The 25,035-nt window shown below is 53.0% G+C and overlaps 1 protein-coding gene and 1 long non-coding RNA gene across 2 annotated transcripts; one reads left to right on the top strand and one right to left on the bottom strand.

Annotated features, from left to right (window-relative positions):
- Positions 1-6,926: 6,926 nt before the first annotated feature.
- On the bottom strand, positions 6,927-8,712 carry LOC102090178 (hemoglobin subunit rho). Its single transcript, XM_005507372.4, has 3 exons — positions 8,224-8,712; positions 7,885-8,107; positions 6,927-7,112 (listed from the first exon to the last, which is right to left on the bottom strand). Exons 1-3 carry the CDS (start codon positions 8,313-8,315, stop codon positions 6,984-6,986), a joined length of 444 nt encoding a protein of 147 aa, XP_005507429.3. The 5' UTR covers positions 8,316-8,712; the 3' UTR covers positions 6,927-6,983.
- Positions 8,713-12,881: 4,169 nt separating this feature from the next.
- LOC110362534 (uncharacterized) lies at positions 12,882-23,257 on the top strand. The gene is made up of 3 exons (XR_010472333.1): positions 12,882-13,142; positions 19,161-21,592; positions 22,615-23,257. It is a non-coding gene; the product is annotated as an uncharacterized LOC110362534 (long non-coding RNA).
- Positions 23,258-25,035: the final 1,778 nt, after the last annotated feature.

The raw sequence follows: 25,035 nt of genomic DNA, 5'->3' as shown, positions 1-25,035 counted from the left end.
AGAGCCCGACCCCCCTGGCTCCAAGCTCCTTTCAGGCAGTTCAGAGATCAGAAGGTCTCCCCTCAGCTCCTGTTCTCCAGCTGAACCCCCAGGTCCTTCAGCCGCTCCATCACACTTGTGCTCCAGCCCCTCACCAGCTCCGTTCCCTTCTCTCCACTCGCTCCAGCACCTCAAGGGCTTGCTTGTCTTTAGAAGCATCATCCACCCCAGTTTTAAAGGATCAGAGGTTTGCTGGGAAAGAAGGGCTGAAGGATCACTCCCAAACCTAGGGCCCATAATTTAAATGCAAGAACCTCCTTTCGTGTCTGTCCTAGCAAAGAGCTTCAGAGTTGTCATCCATCATTGTTGTCCATCATTGCTATCATCGTTGTCCATTGCTGTTGTCCATCATTGTTGTCCAATGTTGTTTTCCATCATTGTTGTCTGTACTGTTCTGAGTCTGAGCTCTCCTTTTGCCCATCCCTAGTACCATTCCCTGTCATCAGAGGAAGTTGATCCATCTCGAAGGCACAACTCTGAGTTATGAGTGCCAAGAGCAGTGTGACCACCAGCCTTAGTCTATAAGGAGTCCCGAGCTGGACTTGTCACCCACCTGGATGGTCTGTCCCACCTGATGCCAGCAGAGTCTGTGTCCAGACTGCTGTGCAAAACCAGTTCATTTCATCTGCTAGCCCTCCAGAAAGAGGACAACACAGCATTCGTTTCAATTTATTTCAGATTTTGAATGCCTTGTTACTGTGCAGGGCTGTTGACTGTCCCTTAGTCTAATAATTGGGCAATTTTGGGGCACAGTTCTTAGCCTCCCTTAATCAGAAATCGGATGTACACCAAATAAAAAGCAGAACCAAATAGGGAACCGTGCTTATTTTTTCTGAGTGCTAGCAGAAATAAGCAATAAAACCTTGTGTACATTGCAAAAGTTGGATGGTTTTCTATCTTGGGCACTAGCACTGAGAAACCCTTGAGTGCAGACACTGCTTATACGAGAAAAAAAGAGTTTGTTTAATAGATAGTGTACTTCATACCCCCAAAAGAATAAGCTGTCCTGGCAAAGCAGCATTTCTACTGTTGGCAGAGCTGTCCTGATCAGATTGATTCTTCACGTAAAATATTTCAGGCCAAGAAGCAGCTTTGCAGGGATTGTCCCTCGCTGCATGCAAGGTGAATTCTGTCCTCTTGCCCTCCTCTTGGCAGCGATCTGAAACCTGAAGAGCACGATCTTGTCTCTTATCTGCCTGCTCCAAATAAACCTGTCAATAAGTTCTCCCAGCCTTACCTCTGGTCAATACCATTACTCCCTGCAGTTACTGTATCTTTCAAAATTGTGGCTTTTTTCCACCCTCCTACTTAACAGAGCATCTCGATCCAAGATGTTTCCTAACAACAGGGGAGTCTGTCAAAGTATTCTTACCAGTATAATTTTTGCAAACAGGGTCCTGATGCACTGTTGGATGTGTTGATGCACTTAAAATCATGGAAGAAGCGTGTGACACAGGTACTGAGCTCTGCCTGGAGACTGCAGCTGTAACTGCTAAATTATCCAATTGCATCTCTAGTTCTGCTGTGTGTGCAGATTGGTTCATGCACGTGCTTTCGCAGTTAATATAGACATAGGAAATGAGGGGCTGTAACGCCAGTAAAGTGCTCTGTGGACACAGCTCCCAGGTGATTTGTTAGCAGCGTGGACTGGTGACCTGGTGGCATCAGTCCCACAGTGCCTGAGGACCAGAGCAGCTGGGATGCACCATCCCATGGGGACAGTTCCCAATGCTCATCCCAGGCACAAGATGAGATGCTCCACCAAGAGAAGCAGCAAAGGATGAACAGCTCCTGGGGCTTGCTGAGCTTCACCTTATCATTCCCTCCTTCTCCTTCAGCCCTGTCCATCCCCAGCCCACGTCTTCTCTTCATGGGCAGCAGCATCTCCCGGGATCACAGTGTCCCTGCCCAAGAACATCATCCCACCCTGGCAAGTGATTCCTTCAAAGCACTTTTCACATCATCTGTGGCAGCTGCATTAGTGCCACAGGGCAGCTGCCAGCTGACAGGAGGAAAAAGACATGAGATTGCACTCCCTGTGAAAGACTTCTGAGGGCTTTTTACTTTTAGGATTAATCAACCACAAAGGCATTTTAAGGAAACCTGCTATGCTGGGCAGGCCCAGAGGCTGTTTACAACAGTCGCACAGCAGTCCACAGTGCCAGCAAAGGCACGAGCTCACAGTCGAGCACATACAGCCCAAAGGTGCCTGCAAGGATGGCAGAGGGATCTTGGCCAGGACACCACGAGCACCGGCTGTGAGCAGCCATGAGACACAAAAACCAAAGGCACAACTGCCCAGACAGTCCCAGCCCTGCGCTCTGCTTGGGGCTCCTCCAGGGGACCTATCCGCCTCACCCATTTTTATAAGACAGAGTTAATTTTAAGTACATTTTGAAATCACTTGTTTTATGGCTTGGGGGCAGAGGCCTGCTGACAGTTTTGTGATGCTCAGAGCTCTCAGTGCAGGGTTTCATAGAATCACAGGGTGTCCTGAGCTGGAGGGACCCACAGGATCATCGGTTCCAACTGCTGTCCCTGCACAGGACACCCCACAGTGTGGAGGGGTTTTGATAGATAAAGATTTGTTGCTGAATTAGTCAGGCTCAAAGGAATCTCAAGGCCTCTTAGAGAAGCTGAGAACAGAATCTGCTGTGAGAGAGAGGGGCGTTTCTCAGTCACCAGGGTCCTGGCGTGGCGTGAATCATCGGACGTATCATCAGTGAGACTCCAGCGCATGGACAGCCCACGATGCTCATTTAGCGAATCCATGCTTGGAGCGTGGACACGTGATTAGAATATATTTACATATATAAGGAGACTTGTTTCTGTAATAAATGGCTTTAGCGTGATTCACATTGAATCGACTTGTTTTGCTGAGTCCTTATTTCGTTCCAACACCACAGGTCACCCCGTGTGTCTGAGGACGGTGTCCAGTCTCTTGCTGAACACTGTCAGGTTGGGCCGTGACACCTCCCTGGGAGCCTGTTCAGTGTCCAGCACCTCTGGGGAAGAACCTTTTCCTCATGTCCCACTGACCCCCCTGGCACATCTCCTGCTGTTCCCTCGTTGGTCACCAGAGAGAAGAGACCAGCACCTGCCCCTCCTCCTTGTCTGTTGAGGGGGCTGTTTGGTGGCACAGGGTGGAAGGGGAAATGTTCATCGCAACATGCCAAACAGAGGCAATTTCTGTAGCTTTTTTCGTAGTTCACAGAGTCAAAGGAAGATCTGCTTTTCCCTTGTGCCCCCACAGCAACACCTTACAGCATCCTTATCCCCAGCAGGAAAACTGGAGGACCTTTTGCTGTGTGCCTGGGGTGGATTTCACTCTGCTCAGGGCTCTTCCCTCGAGTATCCTTTGATCTGTTCCCTTTGGTGTGCGTGGAAGATCCCCATAGCCCTTCTTCATCTCTTGGCCCCACGCTGGGACGTGCCCACTTCCATGGACAAGAACCTTCCCTTTTTACAGACAAACCATTCCAATGATGGCAAAAGGCAGCTACACTGACAGCCTTTCCAAAACAAGCAGAATTTATTGGTCACTCTGATTGCGGCAGGCAGTGTCCCGCGCCAAGCTTTACCAGAGCCCTTATCAGCAGGAGTGGCAGCTGTGCCCAGCCTCTGCGGCTCTGGATGTCAGCCAGACTCTTCTGTCTCTTCCAAAACATTCTATTTCTTGTGTCTTGTGCCAGTAGGTCTTGGTTCCCACTTTATTTGCTGTGCTCTTCCCTTCCAAGCTCAACAGTCCTGTCCAGGCTCATACCACTCGGTGCCAGCATCTCTTGGTCTCCCAGCTGAGGGCAGGAGCTCAGTCCGTCCCCTTTGGGTGGGAGCAGCAGACAGAATAATGGAAATATGCACCAGCCAGCCCTGCCTGGGTCAGGCCATGGGGGGCTGGAACCGCTTTGAAGGGACTCTGGTCTCCAAAAGGCTGTTTGCACCGTGCAGGGATCCTGGGGATCACTGTCAGCATCTGGGGCTCACTGAAATGGCCAAGGTGGAGCCAGGTCCTGAACATAGCCAACTGCTAATCACAGAATCACAGGATGGTTTGAGCTGAAAGGACCTTAAAGCTCCCCCAGTTCGCCCCTGCAATGGGCAGGGACATCGTCACCAGCTCAGGGTGCTCAGAGCCCCGTCCAGCCTGGCCTGGGATGTCTCCAGGGATGGTTCATCCACCACCTCTCTGGGTACCTGGGCCAGGCTCTCACCACCCTCAGGGCAACAATTTCTTCCTCATGTCCAGCCTGAAAGGACCAAGCTAATGATGAAGCTGATGGCTCAGTGTACCTTGGTCACTTGGTGGCTCTTAGCCCTGCCCAAGTGTCCCAGCATCACTCTGCTCTGCCACTGCAGAAATGTCCTGATGACCATTTTATCTTGCGGTGAAACACCAGCGGTGTGTTAGCCCTCTCTGACTGTGCTGGTGAAGCTGGACTCTCCTCCCCGAGGGGTACATTCTGCACAGCGTGATGGCCTGGAGATGCACAGCTGATTCCTGCTTTCCCACGGCAAAGGAAGGAGATACCAGGGACACCGCATCCTCGGTAAGAGCTGATGCAACACTGCTAGGACCAGACAGCATCTTTGCAACACCAGGCTTGCCATGGTGTTCACCTAACCTGCTCCCAGGGCTTGCCTCTAAACCTGCTTTGGTTTCGGATAGGCTGTTGGTGGCCACAGCTTTGCTTTCACTTCATACAAGAGATGGACAACTCTCACTTGAAAAGCCTGGCACAGGGGTTCTGCAACACCAGCACCCCATCCTGCCCCTTGCCTGTACCTCTAAGTGCAGATTAATGCCACCAGGACCACCCAGCTGCTGGTCGTAGCGCACAGTCGAGGAGAAGGACACACTCCACAGCACCACCGTGATGTGCCGACGGGTGGGAGGGGAGGAACAGAACAATTAAGACATTCACAGACACTGCAGCAAAAGCATTCCTGAGGTCCACAGCCCCTCTGCAAGCATTTTCTCATTTGGGACCCAAAGGTACAAACAGATGAACAGATAGTGTATGCAGCTGGACGCACCCACCATCATTTTATTAACGTTATGTCCACCAGTGCCTCAAGGGCAGGAGAACTTTTCTGTTTGGTGCCAACTGCCAAGGTTTTGACCTGCACTTTTGTGCTAACTGGAACAAGACGTTGAGAACAGTCTTGCCTCCTGAAATCGTGCTGAAATGCCCATTTGCTGACGGAAAGGAGAATGATGTACTGCAGGAGAGCTGGACTGTCTCCTGCTTTTTCAATTTTCCTTTTTATTTCCCCCTTGACCAAGATGTTCTCAGTGCTGCCAGCAGGGCTGGATCCTTTGCCTTTCAGACAGGCCATCTGTGTAGGATAGAGGGGTCATAAGCACAAGCCCCCACTTTATCAGGACAAAGGCAGAAAATTTATTCCTAAATCATGAAGAAGAAGGATTTAGTCATTCTGAGACACCAGCATGTCTGTCCTTGTTGCTTTTTAGGTTATTCCTGGAAAAGCATTGCTGAAGCTCATGTACTTACGCAGAATCCTTCCATTACAGTGAAAAAACATTCTTCCATTAAGCTAGTCTGAGTAAAAAAGAATCTCGGCTGAGTCCGGTTTAAAAGCTGCCCTCATCCCTTCCTCTTGACATTTTTAGGTATCACATTCTGATCAAAACACACAAGGATAACCCTAAGACTGTTTTCACTGGTGATACAGAAAATGCTTCTGATCAACATCTTATACGTCAGTACTAAAATATGAAAGGCTAAATTTCTGCCTAATCTAGGCTGTCTTCAGTGAATGTCTGCAAATTTATATCCTTGCATGCGTCACAGGTTCGGGCCAGAGGGGCCTCTGCTTGCCCTGCAGCTTGACCTTCTGTGCAGAGCAGGTCAGAAAACCCCCACCAACAATTTCTGCCAAGCTCAGAGGGACTAAGTGGGCTGGGACATGGGCATTGCTGGTTTAGACACCACTATTGTCCCACTGGAGCTTCGTGTGCATGGGCCACCACAACATCGCTGTGTGCCTGGATGTCCAGGACCAGCCCCACCAGGCAGGCAGGAACGGGCAGCAGCGAGGGGGCTGATGCCTTTTGGAGAAAACCCCAATATCCAGGAAATAATGGGATGTTGTTCAACAGGTGGTTGAACATGAGCCAGCGTTTGCCCAGGTGGCCAAAAGGCCACAGGATCCTGGCTGGTACCAGGACTGGTGTGGCCAGCAGGCCCAGGGCAGTGACCGTCCCTGTGTGGGGACATGGGGAGGCCAAACCGCCAATCCTGGGGGCAGTTTTGGGCCCCTCACACCAAGCAAGGCCTTGAGGTGCTGGAGCGAGCAGAGAGAAGGGAATGGAGCTGGTGAGGGGCTGGAGCACAAGTGTGATGGAGCGGCTGAGGGACCTGGGGTGTTCAGCTGGAGAACAGGAGCTGAGGGGAGACCTTCTGATCTCTGAACTGCCTGAAAGGAGCTTGGAGCCAGGGGGGTCAGGCTCTGCTCCCCAGGAACAAGCACCAGGAGCAGAGGAAACGGCCTCAAGTTGCGCCAGGGGAGGCTGAGGTTGGATTTAGGAACAATTTCTTCCCCAAAGGGCTGTGGGGCATTGGAACAGGCTGCCCAGGGCAGTGCTGGAGTCACCAGCCCTGGAGGGCTGGACAGACGGACATGGGGTTCTCAGGACATGGGGCAGGGACAGGGCTGGGTTATGGTTGGACTCGATGATCTTGAGGGCCTTTTCCAACCAAAATGATTCTGTGACTCTGTGAAAAGCAGCCTCCCCTTTGCCCAGCCTGACTGTCTTTCTGGAACGTGATGCTCCCAGGAGCCCTGAACCCACCTCCCCCTTTCACATCCCCTGCTGCCTCCCTCCCACCCCACAGGCAGCCACAGAGACACAGGAGAACAAAAAGTCCAGGAAATGTGGGGGTTTTTATTGACTGTTACAGACACATCTGCCTCCAGATGATTTAATGGTACTTGTAGGCCAGAGCGTGGGCCACCACCCCGACCAGCTTCTGCCAAGTGGCCTGGCAGGCAGGAGTGAAGTCCCTGCCGAAGTGTGCGGCCAGCACGATGATGAGGATGTCACCCAGGAGCTGGAGAGGAGAAGGAAGGAAGCCAGGTCAGCATGGTGCTGAGCACCCCTTGGTCCTGCGCAGGACCCAGGGACCTGGGGCTGGAGGGAACCCAGGTCTCTGGTGGGTCCCAGAGGATGCAACCCAGGGAAGCTCTTCTAGATGAAGTGCAGGAAAATAGTCCTGTGCTGACTGCATGCACCAGTGTCCTCCTCCTCTGTCTCTGCTTCTTCTCACACCTGCTTTTTCCAGCTTCTAGACTTTATTTCCAGACCTTTTCTGTGAAACCTCATGCCTTCTTGAGCAGAGGGTTAGGGCCAGTGTGAGATTTCCCTGCTACATCCCGAAGTCAGGCTTAAAGAGAGCCTAAAACAGACGCCATCAACCACATCCAACCCTCTCAACCCCTTCCAGCCTGAACTGCTCCATCTCTTCACCCACAGAGACTTCCCAACCCCCTGTACTCTGATCTCCTCTGCTTCATCCCCGTCCCACTCCTCTCCCTCATCTGCTGACCTTGTCCTCACGGTCAGACCTGTCCTCTGTCTCTAACCCCAGTCTGAATCTCATCCCATCAGTGTCCAGTTCCCAACCATCCCACGCTTACTTTTCCCTCTCCGGCCTTGGAAAAAGGGGACACAAAGTGGTCCCTGTCCCTGGGGCCAGGAGGTGCCAGGGAGAGGTGACATATGGCACACAGGGGCAGCACCTTCAGGCTCCCCACCCTCAGCCCCACTGGGCTCCCTGCATCTTCTTACGCAAGAGAGAGGGTCAAACCCTAAGCACAACTCACCCTGAAGTTCTCGGGGTCCACGTGCAGCTTCTCGCAGTGCAGCTCAGACAGCTTGGAAAAGGTCGGTTTGATGTTGTCCAGGTTCTTGATGGCTTCTCCGAAGGAGGTGAGCACTTTCTTGCCATGGGCGCGGACCTTGGGGTTGCCGATGATGGCGGTGGGGCTGGAGAGGTTCCCAAAGTTATCAAAGAACCGCTGGGTCCAGGGGTAGACGATCAGCAGCCTGGGAAGAGATGGAGGGACACGAGCGGACACAGACATGTTAATGCTCCCAAATGCACTTGCTGTGGTTTCTCTCCCCAAGGTGCAGCTGAGCAGGTGCCCAGGAGCTGGACCTACCTGGCCAGGGCCTCAGCACCGCATTCCTCCACGCTGACCTTGCCCCAGACGGTGGCGATGAGCTGCTTCTCCTCGGCTGACCAGTGCACCATGGTGGCAGGCGGGTTTGCTCGGAGCTGCGGGAGGACACAGATGCCGTAGCTGAGCTGCAGACCCCACGGAGGCTTTTATCCCCTGCCCGCAGCTCCTCCCCGTCCCGCACTGGGGGGTCATTGGCTGGGACGGGGTGGGGGTCCCCAGCAGCAGTGGGCTGGTCTGTCCGTGGAGTGGTCAGTCTGCAGCAAGGTGTGGTCTTCAAGGAAAAAGCCCCGTGACTTGCTTAACAGGCAGGCTCAGGACACAATTCTCTGTTATCTCATTTTCCGTCCCCCCATGACCGCCTGCTCACCACAGCCATGCACGGGCCACCCCATGTCCTGCACCCTGCAGCAGGCACTGACCCATGTGTGCAGTTCTGTGTCCAGTGCTGGGCTCCCCAGTTCAAGAAGGACAAGGGATCACTGGAGAGAGTCCAGGGAGGGACACAAAGATGCTGATGGGTCTGGAGCATCTTTGTGATGAGGAGACACTGAGAGAGCTGGGGCTGCTGAGCTGGAGAAGAGAAGCTGAGAGAGATGTGATCAATGGATCAATATGTCAGGGTGGGTGTCAGAGGATGGACCAGATTCTGTTCAGTGGTGCCCCATGCCAGGGTGAGGGGCAATGGGCACAGACTGAAACACAGGAGGCTCCATGTGAACATGAGCAGAACCTTGTGTGCTGGGAGGTGCCAGAGCCTGGCCCAGGCTGCCCAGAGCGGGTGTGGAGTCTCCTGCTCTGAGACATTCAAACCCGCCTGGGATCCTGTGTGATCTTCTCTGTGACCCAGATGGGACTGGGGATCTACAGAGGACACAACTCAGCCAGCCCAGGATTCTGTGATTCTGTGTGCAAGGTGCATCACAACCACCTCATGCCTGCAGCACCCAACCTCTGAGTCCTCTCAGGATTCACAGGCTCTCTCTCTAAACTTGAGGGATTAGTCTCTGATGGGATAGATGACCTGATTTATGAACTTAGGTGCTTCACAGACCCTTATGCACAGGAGCACGCTCTTGGGGATGCTGAGTGCTTCTGCCCTTGGCTGCAGCTCTGCAGCCCTGGACACACAGACAAGTCCCTGTTCGTTCTCCTAAGCAGACACCATTCATCAGGTGAAATTGTGGAAAACATCAGGTCCTGCTCCTCCACACCCAAACCAAGTGCTTTAGATCAGGAATGTGCAGCCCGGCTTGGTGTCAATGAAACAGGGGTCACCTCCTGCTGCTCCAGGTTCTGAGGAGGATCCTTGTGGGTCCCTTCCAGCTCAGCATGTTGTGTGAATATCCGTGTGGGAAGCTGGTGCTGGGGCAGCTGTGACTGGGGCAGACTCCTCTGCTCTTTTAATGTATTAACAGTATTAATGCTGCTGACACTTCACTAGCCTCTCCCTCCTGGGAAATCAAATGCCTTGCACAAGGGTAACAGGACCCTCCATGCTACAACCAGACCAGCAACATCCATTTCCACCAGTTCAAGGTCTGGCCAAAGGCTTTTGTTTGACTCAGTGTCACCTTCACATTGAATTACATGGGTATTTTCCCGTTTTTCAGGCTTTGGCTGAAGCTGTGCTCCAGGATGCAGGAGATGTAGGGCATCCTGACAAAAGCATGGACTTTGGGTCTGTTTGTGACAGTTTAGGAGGTTTCATCCAGACCTCTGTTTCATTCCGGTTACTGGTTGATACTGGTCCATTAATCGCACCAGAACCACACCAAGCAGTGGCACAAGCCCGTCACTATGGTCCTGTTGGGGTGGTTCACATCTGTAGTCACATTTCAGCTCGTTTCCACAGGGTCCAAAGAGGCATTATTCATTTTTTAAAATTTCAGAGCCCTTGGCAAGACTCACAGGCACCTTTGAGCAGCAAACGAGCCATCGGGGTGGTCTGATAACACCGTGTGGAGCGGGGACTGCTCAGTGCAGATAAATGTATCGTGCAGGTGGCCAGCGCTTGCTTTAGCTCCTCACCTACCGAGCAGACACACAGTCACACGCCCTCTGTTCCAAGGAGATCTGAAGACTTTAGAAGTTGTCAATTTTCAATAAGAGAGGGCGCAAAGAGTGAAATCCAACGTGTGCAACCCTAAATTCACAAGCAGATATTCCCACCACGCGAGTCAGCCCATAGGGCTGAGCACGGAGCTGCCCGGAACAGCTGCACGCTCAGCTGGGGATGACAATAAGTGACCCCCACGGCCTTTTCATTTGCTGCTTCTCCCGTCCTGTATGTAGCCTGCATTTCTTGGCAGACTCACATTGAGAATAAAACCCAAGCGACATCTGGGTCTATTATTAGCAATGCATTTGCCTCATCTGTGATAGCAGGCTCATTTTCAGCTCTGCAAAGCTGAACTTTAAAAAAATAAAAGATAATGATGCTTTTCTTCTGCATTTGAACCAGCAACATGAAAAAGCTCAGGGAGGGGGGGTAGAGAGCAGGAGGAATGCAAAGCTGGAACAAGCAGGACAACATCAAACACAGAGGCTTAGAGAAGAGCGTTAACTGCATAATTTATGTTTTTAAAAAGTGGTTAACAAATGCTGTTTTTCTGGACTCTGCAGAAAAGCAGACAGAGATGTGAGTTGTGGTGAAAAATCACCGGTCCTGGTACCACTATTGGACCTGTTTGGGGTCTGGTTTTGCTGGTGCAGCTGCGGGAGCAGGACCATGGGATGGTTAACGATGGTCACAAATTGCGGAGGGAAAGGGGAAGGGAGAGGAAAGAGAAGGCTGAAGTGTTCCACCTCATTTTGTGCTGCTCTTTTGTATTGATTCCTTTTAATGGCTTCTTTTATACCCACAGTAACTCTTTAAACTCTCTAAATCCCGTAGGATGAAAAGGAATAATAGCAGGTGATTCAGCCGGCTAATTGGTTTAGGGTCATATCGGAGACTTGTACATCTCTGGATGTGGAGAGTCCATAACAGCAATGACCTTTTACAGCCACTCTAGGTTGTAAATTCAGATATGAGCTTCATCCTGCTCCTACCCTGCTGGTCCTTTGGCTGTGCCCAGTCCAGCACTGGAGCCTTGGCTTAACCTGAAGGCTGGAGCTAAATTCTCACTAACGCAGGATAGTAAAGGATTTGCTCCAGAAAACGGTGCTTGGGGCAAAAGGGGACTTGAGGTTACTGTCTCGGCAAACCCCGAATTTGGGAGCAGAGCAAAGCCTGACATAAACCACAAGGAAACCAGCAGGGAAACAGCTGCAAACCCCTTCGGGATGTGGTCAGCGATGAACTCAGGGAAACGCTCAGCAGCAGCAGGCCGGTGTGGATCACCATAACTTACACAGCTTCCGTTTGGGACCACCTGGTCACTAGAATGAACACGAAAGCCAAGGAGAATTTCTGGAAATGACTTTTTTTTAACTTGGGAGGGAAAGGGAGAACAGGGAGGACTGTGAACAGCGGAGGTGCTGGCACAGCACCGTGGAGATTCGAGCAGATTGGAGCTTTACAGCGAGCAGGCAGAGAGCTCGATGCTATTACCGCGAGGAGAGTTATCTAATTTATCTGTGGCTCATCGCCCGAGGCACTCTGCTTTCAACACAAAGACATTTCAAATTGTTTCTGCACCGTATCAATAAACTGAGGGAAAATATAACTGCAGGTTAAATGAATGCCTCTCTGCCCCTAGCATGGATCTCTGAGTTCAGGATCCAGGTTTAACCCCCTGTACCCTTTAGGCTTGACTCCAAGAGATGCGGAGCACCCCTTGCCCTGACTGCTCCAGCCTCAGTTTTGCGCCACATAATGACTTATTTATTATGCAAGCCTGGCTTACAGTCTTTTACTGTGTTGCTTTAATTTTGTAGGAAACCTCCTGGGTCTGAATTTTGGGTCTCAGGTGATGCTGCCTGGAGGCTGGGGGCTGGCTGCAGCAGAAATGCAGAGGGGACCTCCAGGAGATGTGACCTGGCCCTGTTTGTACATCCGTGTCCCTAAAGAGACTCGCCAGAACATGCCGAGCCCTAAAGCCAGTCTGGTGTCACAGGCCATGGGGGGTTCAGAGCTGAGGGAGGTGAAAGGGATCAGAGGGGCCAGGATATTCAGGGAAAAACTAAAGGTTTAATTGAACAGCTTCTCAGTTATCCCTCAACACAAGAACGTGGGCAAAAGCAGATTGAAAAAGCAATCCAGAAATAGGCAAAAGCAGCTTTTTATTCCTCATTAGCTGTTTCCAACACAGTCTCATTTAAAGCAGAGGCTTTGCTGCTTGTTACTGAGTTGGTGTTCTCCCACCCCTCAGCCTTGCTGGGGTTTCCATCTGCTCAGCACCAGGACACTGGCTCCTGGCAAGAGGGTCCAGCCAGTGGTTCCTACCAGAACCTCTGCCCGGGGCTGCAAAATGAGCCCAGGTGAGCTCGGGGCTGGAGGGGACACCTTGGTGGGACAGCTGGAGTGGGGGACACGGCCCACGCAGCACTTCCCAGGGTGCAGAGGGGAAGAGCAATGGGGCTGATGGAGTCGGGGGGGTTTCCAGCTGACCAGGTGTGTGATGAGTCTCCGCCACAGCACGATGCACACTCTGGAGCATTCACTGTGTGCAGGCCTGGGTGCCACGGTATAAAAAGGGTCTAAAGCTGCTGGAGAGGGTGCAGAGGCCATGGAGTTGGTGAAGGTTTGGAGTGAAGCCATGTGAGCAGCGGCTGCAGTCCCTGGGTTTGCTCAGCTGGAGCAGAGCAGACTGAGCGCAGAGCTCATGGGCTGCAGGTTCCTCAGCAGGAGCAGGAGGGGCAGGCTGAGCTCTGCTCTGTGACAGTGACAGACCCAGGGAACGGCAGGAGATGTGCCAGGGGGGCAGTGGACATGAGGCAAAGGTTCTTCCCCAGAGGTCCTCAGACACACGGGTGACCTGTGGGGTGTCCTGTGCAGGGACAGACGTTGGGCTCCATGGTCCCTGATGTTCCATTCCAGCTCAGGACATTCCATGATTGATTGTCGGCTGCTGCCCCACCACAGCTCCGCTCCTCCCAGAGCAGGGCTCTCTGCAGCGCTCGGGATGGTGCAGCATCCCCGGCCGCAGGAACAGAGCACAACACCCAACTATCAGCCCGACAGGGGCTGGTTCAGACCCCATCACGCTGTGCCCAGCTGCCCCCCTATCGCCCCCGGGCAGCCCCCAGCCGCCCACGCCCTGTGGGCCCGCGGCAGATAGCTCCTCGCCACCCTTGCTGCAACCCGAGATAAAAGCCAGCGCCCAGCTGCCTTCAAGGTGCGACAGCCTGTTTTCTGCCCCTGGGTTTAGCAGAAATGGGCTGTGTTATTTGTGGGGCTGGGGTCCGGCTCTGCTGTGTGCTGGCATACAGACCGCAGCACAGACAGACAGACCTCTGTCCACACGCTGGCTGCCACCAATTGCTGGTCACACCAGTGTGCAGCCCTGGTATCTATGGGGGAAACTGAGTTTCTCTACCATTTTTTGTCTTAGGGCAGGTGAGAGGTGTCACAGCACAGGATTTCAGGGTCTCCATTGCTGCCTCGTGCCCAAAGGCAGGTTCACAGCAGAGCCAAGTGTGCACCAGCACTGCTGATCAGGAGGATGGGAGCTGGCAATCGGTCACCAAACCCCCTCCTCTGCTCCTCTGGTGACATGGGGATCACTAAGTGTGTGTCCCCAGGGCCCCCAGGCACTGCTGGAGCGGGGGGGGGAAGCAGGGCAGAGACAGGGATGGAAAACCAGGCCCACAGAGAAGATCCCTTCTGGGGTCTTCTGCCCGTGCCGATGAAATGAGTGATTGTAATGCCACAGGATCACACAGTGCTGTGAATGACAGTGCCCTGGTTAGGGCACCTATAAAGGAAAAAAGCCCTCGAGCACTGACACAGCCCCGTGTGACACTGTGTGACACTGTCCCTGTGCCCACACACTGAAACCCTGCTGTGCAGACACTGACAATTCACACAGTATCACAGTGTCACAGTATGCTTGGGATTGGAAGGGACCTCAGAAGGTCATCCAGTCCAATCCCCCTGTCAGAGCAGGAATGCCTGGGTGAGGTCGCACAGGAACATGTCCAGGCGGGTTGGAATGTCTGCACAGAAGGAGACTCCACAACCCCCCTGGGCAGCCTGGGCCAGGCTCTGCCACCCTCACTGGGAAGAAGTTTCTTCTCAAATTTAAGTGGAACCTCTTGTGTTCCAGCTTGATCCCATTACCCCTTGTCCTATCATTGTTTGCCACCGAGAAGAGCCTGGCTCCATCCTCATGGCACTCACCTTTTATATAGTAATAGACATTAATAAGGTCCCCCCTTAGTCTCCTATTCTCCAAACTAAAGAGCCCTAGCTTCCTCAGCCTTTCTTCATAAGGGAGGTGCTGCACTCCCTTAATCATCTTTGTTGCCCTACGCTAGACTCTCTCCAGCAGTTCCCTGTCCTAATTCAGCTGAACCATGGCTGATTTCAGGCCAGACGTGAGGGAGAAATTGTTGCCCTGATGGTGGTGAGAGCCTGGCCCAGGTTGGCCAGAGAGGTGGTGGATGAACCATCCCTGGAGACATCCCAGGCCAGGCTGGACGGGGCTCTGAGCAACCTGATCTAGTTTGGGTTTCTTTTGCTGTGACCACTCAGGTTCATACTGAGCTGAGTTTTGCTGCAGGAGGAGCAGAGCAGCCCACTGCTCTGGGGAGACGCTTGGTTGTACTTGTGCTGGGCAGAAGTATGGTATGGAGACCAGGGTCCCCTCCACCCGTTTGAACCCCAGAGACTGCAGAGTGAGAGCAAACACCCTTGCTTTCACCCCAACAGGACTCCAGCATCAGTTGAGCTCCAGGGACGTAACCAGTCCTCCCAGCACTGCACCTGTGCAGTTCTGGTTGACTCTGCTTGTCAATGCTTTGCAGGAGGCTCCCTTAACCACAGACCCCCCCAAAAAAAGCCCCCAGCACTGGATGGGAACCACAAGAGCTGTGTCTTGGACCCTAGAGTCCCGGAGCTTTTGCTAATGAAAGGTGCCCCTGTGAGCAAGGAAGGCTCCTGTGGGGCCAGGAAGGGACATTGCTGAGCTGGGACAGGGACTTTCCTCCTCCTGTCTGTGGCACAGGACCAGCTGTGTCAGGAACATGTTTTCTGAGTTATAGACTCATAGAATCACTTTGGTTTGAATAGTTGAAGATGTCCCTACGCATGGCAGGTGGGGTGGACTAGGTGACCTTTGAAGGTCCCTTCCAACTCAAACTATTCTATGATTCTATGATTCTGTGACCTCTAAGATCATCAAGTCCAACTGTTAACCTGAAGCCACCTGTTATGTTCCCCTGACACCTTTCAAGCAGTTAAATCTGGCAATAAGACAGGGCCAGACCTGTCTCTGTGTTTGGACTTGATTTTAGGAAGGCAGAAAGGGAGAACCGAGCCCAACGTGGCACCTGCTATTTATTCAAGTAGCAAAAGTGGCTCTGAAATGGGATGGCACCCGGGGCGATGCCCTTGCAGCTGCCGAGCAGCAGTTTGAGGGATGCGGTACCGTGTGGTGGATGAACCATCCCTGGAGACATCCCAGGCCAGGCTGGACGGGGCTCTGAGCACCCTGAGCTGGTGAAGATGTCCCTGCTCATGGCAGGGGGGAACTGGGGAGCTGGGAAGGTCCCTCCAACACAAACCATCTGTAATTCTATGTACCCCTCACAAGGCAAAGCAGCCCCTGCCCTGAATGATGCACCAAACGCTGCTTGTGGGGCAGCCCTTGGCAAACCCTCCCTCCAGCTGTCCCACCAGAGGCGCTGGTGTTTGGCAGCTCATCCCAACACATCTGTGGTCCCAGGACTTGTGGGTGAACCAGGGACTGGCCTGAAGGTTGTTACTGATCTTCTCAGGTCCCCACTGCACCAAACCACGATCCCAGCATCATGCAGCAGGCAGAGCCCTTTTCTCCCAGGAAACCCCAAGTGTCAGCATCTCTGTGGGGCTGAAACTCAGGTCAAGGCACGTCCCACAGACCCTGTCTAACCCCAGCCCAGGGGGACACTTTATTTTGGGGCTCCTCTTTGGACACCCAGGCAGAGAGGCAGCTCTGACACCAACATCACCAGCCCAGCAGAGCCAGACGGGGCTCTCACTCACATGCACAGCTCACAAGCCCATTTTCTGCAGCGGGATATTTTAGCTATTTCTGCCGTGTTGCTGTGGTGGGTTCCCCCACCATAAATCGGGAGGGTGCTGAGTCACGGCAGCCACTCCCGGCACCGGGCTGTGCCGCGGCGATAACTCGGGCGGCGCAAACAGCAGCTGGGCTGCGCGGAGATAAGGCAGCGCCTGGCCAGGAGCAGCGCCCATCTTTCTGCTGAGTCAGAATTCTGACGCGGCAGAAAACATTTCTGCTGAGGCACTGTGCCAGCCAGCTGAAAAATATTTAGCAATGTTTTATTTTCTTGACAGAACCAGGAGACACGGGCTGCTCCCCCCTGTGTCAGTGTGGTGTTCACGACTGCCCCCCATCTCTAAAAGAGAGGAGATTCAGGTTATACATCAGGAAGGAATTGTTGCCCTGAGGGTGGTGAGAGCCTGGCCCAGGTTGGCCAGAGAGGTGGTGGATGAACCATCCCTGGAGACATCCCAGGCCAGGCTGGACGGGGCTCTGAGCACCCTGAGCTGGTGAAGATGTCCCTGCTCATGGCAGGGGGGGCACTGGGGACCTGGGAAGGTCCTTCAGCACAAACCATCTGTGATTCTGTGATCTCCGGGGCAGACCCCACAACAGTCTCAGGTGCCTCCTGTTCCTCAGGGGATGGTGGGACAGGTCCTGATCACCAGCCCCTCTTCTCCATCCTCCCCTCTCACCCCATTGCAGGTCTGTGTGTTGGCAGCAGGAAGTGAAATGTTCCAGCAGCTTCTGAAACCTTTCCTTATTCCCTAGGAGAGGAAAGCACCCCACTTCGCCCCCCTGCCCAGAGAAAGGCTGTCAGGGGACCAACAGGCTCACTTGCTCCTGCTGCACTGGCCAGCAGGCAGAGCTCCTTGCAGGGAAACTGAGGCACTGAGCAGGACAGCTGCACCCCAAGTGTCACAAAATGCTCATGGCAGGGCAGGATCCCCTGGAGAAAGGGGGATGTTTTCTGTGCTGTGTCCTGCTCTTACACCAGGGGTACAGGAGGACAGAACCTCCCTCAGCTAGGCTTTCATAGAGTCACAGAGTCATTTTGGTTGGAAAAGCCCCTTAAGCTCATCCAGTCCAACCATAACCCAGCCCTGTCCCTGCCCCATGTCCTGAGAACCTCATGTCCGTCTGTCCAGCCCTCCAGGGCTGGTGACTCCAGCACTGCCCTGGGCAGCCTGTTCCAATGCCCCACAGCCCTTTGGGGAAGAAATTGTCCCCCAGATCCAACCTCAACCTCCCCTGGCGCAACCTGAGGCCATTTCCCCTCATCCTTTCATTCACATTCGGGCTGCCAGTTGATGCCAGGGCTGTTTGGTGTTTGTGCAAAGCCTTTGTGATGGCACCAAACTCGATTCAGGCAGCGGACGCTGAGCCTGGGGCAGCTCCTGCGTGTGCTGTAAAACCGGGCTCTATCCCTGGGACTAAGGAGCTTTTGGGCAAATGTGGCTTAGGGTGATTCATAGCACAAAACATTTGTGTCCGGCAGCATTAAGCTGTCCAGGCTGAGCTCCAGAGAATCATAAAGCACAGAATTCACTGGCATCTCCTGTCGTCCCAGGTGGTGTTGTTTCACACGAGCCCCTTCCAAACACGCACAGAGGATTCGGAGGCACCATTGCTGCCCTGGGAAGTGGCTTTTTCTTCATGTTTAAAACATGGAACTCCCTGGGGCAACCCTTGTGCCAGTTCATTTGGAGGAGGAGCAATAGACCTTCTGGGTAATGCAAATGAAAGCAAACCCTCTTTTTTTTTTGGGCAGGGAAACTGAGGCATGGATTTAAGGAAGGAAGGGGGAAAGAAAAGTGCCCTCCCTGGAGACATCCCAGGCCAGGCTGGACGGGGCTCTGAGCAACCTGAGCTGGTGAAGATGTCCATGCTTATGGCAGGGGGACTGGGGGAGCTTTGGTGGTCCCTTCAACTCTAAATATCCTACGATTCTGGTCAAACCCTCTGCCGTGGGAGGCTCCTGCTCCCCCTAGTGTCGGTGGAACCCTATGGCATGCTGACGCCAAATCAAGGCAGGATGGGACGAGAAGGGAAACTGAGGCACAGCCTGGACACCCAGTTGTGCTGCCAGCCCATGAGCATGGAGCAGGGGATGCCAGGTGGTACCGGGGCTCTCTCCAGACCACCAGTGACTGGGATTTCCAGAGGAGGTGCTGGGATTTGGATACCCCAAGCCTTACCCAAGTCTGGGTGCTGGTTTTCCAGGTGGGCCGTGTTTGGTGCGAACCGCTGTTAGACCAGCGCTGGCTCCCAAGCTGCTCTCAGCAGCACCACCTGTGTTTGGTTTCCCATGTGATGAAGGACAGAGGAGCGCTGAGCAGAACTGGGGAGAAACGAGCTGCCCCCACCTCCTCCAAGGCTTGACTGACCCCTTTCGTTTGCCGAGGTGTCACCAGTCCAGCAGCATAGTTGCTCCACAGTGCTTTGCACTCTCATTTGCACACCAGAGAGAGGTGTGAAAGCACTTTGCACTCCCCGCCCCAATTCACCCGCTGCAGGTTTCCAGCCCACGGGGTCAAACCTCTCGTGGTGACAAATCAGAGTCAGAAACCACCCACGGAGGCCAGGGAGGTGTGGGAGAGCCTTGAAATGGGCTTCTTGCTGACTGTGCACCTTGTAGACCGTCTGGCTGGGGCTGAATTTTGCGCCTGAGCTGACCTTGCTGATAAAAAAACAATGGACCTCGGGCATCAGGGATGTGCCACGGAGGGTTTAGGTTGGATATGAGGCAAAGGTTCTTCCCCAGAGGTGCTGGACACTGAACAGGCTCCCAGGGAGGGGTCACGGCCCAACCTGACAGTGTTCAACAAGAGACTGGACACCGTCCTCAGACACATGGGTGACCTGTGGGGTGTCCTGTGCAGGGACAGGAGCTGGACTCCATGATCCTGTGGGTCCTTCCAGCCCAGGACATTCTGTGATTCTATGATTCTATAAACTATTCTGTGATTCTATAAACTATTCTGTGATTCTGTGTTCTGCTTATCTCCGTTCACTTTGAAAACTCCTGGGCTTCCACCCATGGTTTTGCGGAGCCCAAGCCCAGAGCTCAGAGCTGCTGTGGCAGCCACCTCGAGCCTGATCTGTCCCCCCACGTCAGCCAGGGGGTGTAACGGCTGTAGTAACAAACCTCCATCAGAATGACTGCACAAACGCGAATGGTTCAGACATTTGAGTTAACATTTCCCTAATGCAATTCCTCTTTGCAATAAAAATGCATTTACCATGTCCCTGGGCACACTATTTCTTCATTAGTGTTTAACTGGTGGGGAAAGGCTGGCCCCAAAGCATGCCATAATAAATATAACTTTAGACACTGAAATCAGACCATCTTCATGCACTCTGAGGCTCTTGAGCTACAATGTTCAGCACTAATATTCCATTTCTCCCCCTCACCAACAATGGCCGTTAGAACATTTTGTTCTCATCATATCCTCTGGTAGGACAAAATCCTCCCCAGACATTTATTTTATTATTATGTTGTTTTCAAAACCCTTTATCCATCAGTGCACCAAGTGCTGCAGTACAATCCATTCCAAGATTTAGGAAGACCCCCATGAACCTCCTGCCTCTCGCTGACACCTTTCTGAGGGCTGAGAGGGGATTTAAATCACACCTAGACATGCTGCTGACCTTCTGAATTAAATCATAAAACCATTGAATGGTTTGTGTTGAAGGACCTCCCCAGCTCCCCAGTGCTCCCCCTGCCATGAGCAGGGACATCTTCACCAGCTCAGGGTGCTCAGAGCCCCGTCCAGCCTGGCCTGGGATGTCTCCAGGGATGGTTCATCCACCACCTCTCTGGACAACCTGGGCCAGGCTCTCACCACCCTCATGAAGAAGGAGGTATATAATTGCAACACTGCAAGAGTGTCTGCCACCATATGATAAGGGCAGAGCAAGAGGTCTTTGCAGGGAAAACCCACAGAGAGCTGATGGGCTTAGAGGTAGATGTCCCAGAGTATCTCTTCTGGTCCAGATGAACTCATTGTGTCACCCATGGTCAACAGGTTGAGGAAGGGGATTCTGCCCCGCTCTGGTGAGACCCCCCCTGCAGTGCTGGTCCAGCTCTGGGTCCTCAGCACAGGACACACATGGAGCTGCTGGAGAGGGGCCAGGGGAGCCCCAGGAGTGACCCGAGGCTGGAGCAGCTCTGCTGGGGACAGGTGAGAGAGTTGGGGTGTTCAGCTGGAGAGGAGAAGCTCCAGGGAGACCTTAGTGCAGCCTTTCCGGACTGAAAAGGGGCCCATAAGAAAGATGGGGACAGACTTTTGAGCAGGGCCTGTTGTGACAGGACAAGGAGTGATGGTTTAAACTAAAGGAGGGAGATTCAGGCTGGACATGAGGAAGAAATTGTTGCCCTGAGGGTGGTGAGAGCCTGGCCCAGGTTGGCCAGAGAGGTGGTGGCTGAACCATCCCTGGAGACATCCCAGGCCAGGCTGGACGGGGCTCTGAGCACCCTGAGCTGCTGAAGATGTCCCTGCTCATGGCAGGGGGACTGGGGAGCTGGGAAGGTCCCTCCAACCGTAACCATCCTGTGATTCTCTGCCCAGTAGAGGGGACGGTCATTTCTCTGTCCTCCTGGTCACAGTAGTGCCGATATGAGCCAGGATGCTGGTGGCCTCCTTGGCCACCTGAGCACACACTGGCTTTAGGATTCATCTACCCATCAGCCTGCCACAGAGCAGGAACAACTTTACCCAACCCATGCCTGGCCTGACTCCCTGGGGAGGGGAGTCTGGAGAGAGGAAGAGGAGCAGGAGGGGAAGAGGAGGAGATCTCTGGGGGGTCTCCAGTGTGCATCCCCTGCCACCATGCACAGGCACCGATGGCACAGTGCAGAGCTGTGTGTCATGCCAGTGGGACCTGGTGCTGCAGGCATTAATGCATCTCCTTGAGCGCTGAGCAGCCAAGAGCCCTCCTGCTCCTTCTCCCAGTGGGGATTGCTCAGGGTTTTCTATAAAGCCTCTGCTGCTGTGAGCCCTGACAGTCAGGACCAGGCTGGCTCCTTGCAGTGGAGCTGGCAGGAAGCTCAGGGTGGTCACAGTGGTCAGATGAGTCGTCTTTGCCGTGGAAGATCTCACCGTCCCACTGACCAGGGCTCCTCACAGATGTGATCCCCGCACCTACAGAGAGCCCCTCCACCATCCTGTCATTTCACCTCATTTCAGCTGCACGAGGTGAGTGTTGCTGCAAGGACCTGTGCTCTGTCCCCTTTCCAGGGGGCTGACGCAGATGGGAGACCTCTCAGAGCCCCCAGACTCTCCCGTTTCCCTGCTTGCAAAGGGGAATATGCAGCCCTGCATCTGCTCAGAGAACCACCAGAGCAGGGGCAGCCCACTTTCCACTCACAGCTTCGTGAGGACACTCGTTCTCAGTGAAACCCTGAGCTGCATCTGTGCAACTTGTTTTTTGGAGTACATAAGACTGTGTGAGTTAAAACAGGTCATCACTTAGAAGAGGAACTGAAAGCATCCACCCTTCTTTTGTGCTCCCCCTGGCAGGTTGTGACATGTGGGAGCTCAGGATGAGCCTGATCTCAAATTCAAGGGGGTCCTGCATTCTGCTGGCTCAGTCCCAGCTCTCACTCTGTTTAAAACAGTGATGCTCCCTCACTCCAGTGGGGAGACCAGGCTGTTCTATTGCATAAAAGATGGGTGAGACAATGGAGTTCCCTTGTTCTTCATGCATGCAACTGCTGCAGCATCCATCTAGCACAGTGTGTGGAGCACAGTCAGAGCTCTGGAGGAAGAACGGGTCATACCAGAAATTTAGGGCAATTCAAACCAACCTCTGACAGTTTCTGTACTCTCAGGGTGGAGACTGAACTGGGAACTATGGCTGTTTTAACTGGTCCTTTCAGATATTTGCACCTGAAGATAACTTTCTCCCGTATCTCCTCCTCCTTCCCCTCCATGTAACATGGGGATGATCTTTGATAAGCTTCTCTTGCGGACTAGAGAAAACTCCCACACGTTAAAGTCTGCAGCTTTGTGCAAGCCTGGGTCAATCCACAGAACTCATTCCCTCCTTGCTGTTATCGAGGGTGCTGAGACAGGGAAGCGCAAAGAGAGATGCTGCGGCTTAGAAGCCTTATGAATTTGAGGAGGAAGTGACAATATTTATGCAATTTTCTGAATAGATAGATTAGATACTTTTAAATATAATGCTTTACAGTTATTTGTTTCAAAATCTTTTCCAGACCTACAGGTGGGTATTCCAGATAGGGCACACAGAGAGGCCTGCGAGCACCATGGGGAGATGACCCTGGAGATTACGGTCCTTGAGTCCTGCCCCCATCCTTCCTGGCAGCAGGAGTTTACAGAAATAAAACTTCTGTGAAAGCAGCTCCACGTCTCCTCCCGGTATTTCTAATGGGAGGGTGTCCAGAGACATCCTGCTTTGATACGGTGTCCCTGTAATTTCCAGCTTACATTTATCTGTGTACAATTTACACGTTGTTTTGTGAGTAATCACTATCCTTCAGCTTAAGTATATCTTTTTTCGCTCCATGTGTTTGTAGCTGGCCTGTGTTGTGTTGCTCTAAAAGGGTCAGGCTCTCCCAGTCTCCATTCCTAAGAAAGTTGGTCTATTTCCACAGGCACCCAGTATCTCATCCATTGTCAGCTCCTCTTCTTTCACCAGAGGTTCACAGCAAACACAGAGTTCCAGATGAGAGCTCCCCACAGCCCACTCTAACTGCAATGTCACTCCTCTCTCGATTTGCGTCTACACAGATACTCACAGATTTTATTTTATTTTCCTAATTGATCATTCCCCTGCTGTACCAGGCACCAGAACTAGCACCTGCCTATGCCGGTCGTGGACCACACGTGCTCTGTGCCTGTTCCTGTGCACATTTCTGTGCATGCAGGAGAAGTGAGGATGCTCTGACTGCCCAGTGCAGCTCCTGGTTCCCTCTGCTGGAGCACAGTTCTGCTGGCCATGGTGGTGCCTTTGACCCAGGACTTCAGAATGAAGTAGGGGAGAGGGACTTGGGGGTCATGGGGATAGCAGGGTGACCATGAGCCAGCACTGGGCCCTTGTGACCAGGAAGGCCAATAGAGGGGGGTTGGTAAGGGGCTGACCAAGTGTAAACAAGTTTCTGGTCAATGCACTCTGCAGGCCATGCACCTGGTCACCACAGACTGTCCTGTCTCCCTAAACTCACTTCTGGCTCTTGTCTGAGCAACCTTGCTGTCTGTATACAGGGGTGTGTGTGTGCGATTTGGTGACAAACATTAAGCTGGACTAACTGATGAATGAGAGGATACCAGAACCTGGAAACACCCAAGGCTGGAGCTGGAAAGAGCACAAACTGGGTCCAGGGTCTGGGAGTGGATTTGGGCACGCTTCTGGTCTGCTGCAAGTTTTGAGGGACCCACAGACACAAGAGTGACTGTGAACCACGTGGGTGAGGGTCATCTTCTGTCCTGACCAGCCGTGGAGGAGGAACAGGTCTGGGTCATGCTGGTCACGTCTACGTGAGCACTGCTGGTGTTGGTGGGTGCCAGGGCAGGCACTGCTCTCTGTGACAGTCCTCTCGGCCACCTGGGACCAGGTATGGCCCAGGGACACCAGGTTAGACACTGGCCATTTAGACTTGACCCATTATCTGCGAGTTGAGGAGCAGAGGGGGCCGGGTCTGGCGAAGTTCACCCTCTGCAGACACAGCTGGTCTGGGGTCCTAAACAGGGCCTGGTACCAGAAGCAGCCACTCAGCTCTGCAAGGGGAACCCTTTGTGTAAAGCAATGACTTTTGAACTCACACACATTAATGAAAAGTGTTGTCTTCTCTTTAAAACACAAGTGCTTTCCTCCCCAGGTTTTATTTTGCTTCACCTGGAGCGTTTTGCCTGGGTTAGTCTACACCACCAGACTTCTTGAAACAACTGTCATTCCTGAATTAGCATGCACTAATTAGTATGCTGGAGTTTCCACAAGGCACTGCAGCACAACGCCTCCTCAGACTGGCTCATTTAGACTTGGGAGATCAATTTCTTCCCACTCGAGCTGATGGGTAGGGCTGTTTCAAAAGGAGCTGTTCTCTTCCAGCTGACCCAGAGGTGCAGGCAGCGTGTAAACTGACTACCCTTGAAAGGACATTTTAAAACAATTTAACCATTTAAGAGCTGTTTTCATGTTTCCTGCCAATGTTTGTTACGGATGGTGCACCCCGCACTGTAACAAGAAAGATCAACATGTAATTGGGAGGCACCACTACTGAGAACTATATTTTTAAAAGTGGTCCAGTGGATTCCCCGGCCTTTCCAGGCTCAGACCCCTTGGCACACATCTATATAGCCCGTGAAGACATACATGCATCCTCCTATGTATAATGAAATTACAAGCCCCAACTACAGACCTTGGAGACCAGTAATTCTGCATCTTCCAGCACTGAAGCTGTGGGTTGTTGTGGTGAGAGCTTCAATCAGACAACCTTCACCCAAGAGCTGCTTGGCAGAGCCTTGTTCCTGGGAGAGACCCTCTGTCCCCAACCTTAGCGCTGTCCTCAGACCCTCCGCCTTGGGGAAGAGCTCTGCAGCACGTTGTGGGTGGCAAAGGTGTCTACAAGCTCAAAAAGCAGCAAGATAAATTCACAGAATGGCAATCCTTCCACACC

The sequence above is a fragment of the Columba livia genome, chromosome 1 (genome assembly GCF_036013475.1).
Source record: "Columba livia isolate bColLiv1 breed racing homer chromosome 1, bColLiv1.pat.W.v2, whole genome shotgun sequence".
In the NCBI taxonomy this organism is placed as follows: Eukaryota; Metazoa; Chordata; class Aves; order Columbiformes; family Columbidae; genus Columba; species Columba livia.
Note: the sequence above shows the minus strand (reverse complement) of the source record. Positions and strands in the feature narration are given on the sequence as shown.

What these genes read in the sequence shown, in the direction of transcription:
- LOC102090178 (XM_005507372.4), bottom strand. Translation starts at nt 8,315, where the DNA reads ATGGTGCACTGGTCAGCCGAGGAGAAGCAGCTCATCGCCACCGTCTGG. An exon ending in GGTGCTGAGGCCCTGGCCAG is followed by an intron (nt 8,108 to 8,223) that starts GTAGGTCCAGCT and finishes ATCTCTTCCCAG; the next exon opens with GCTGCTGATCGTCTACCCCT. An exon ending in TGGACCCCGAGAACTTCAGG is followed by an intron (nt 7,113 to 7,884) that starts GTGAGTTGTGCT and finishes TCTCCTCTCCAG; the next exon opens with CTCCTGGGTGACATCCTCAT.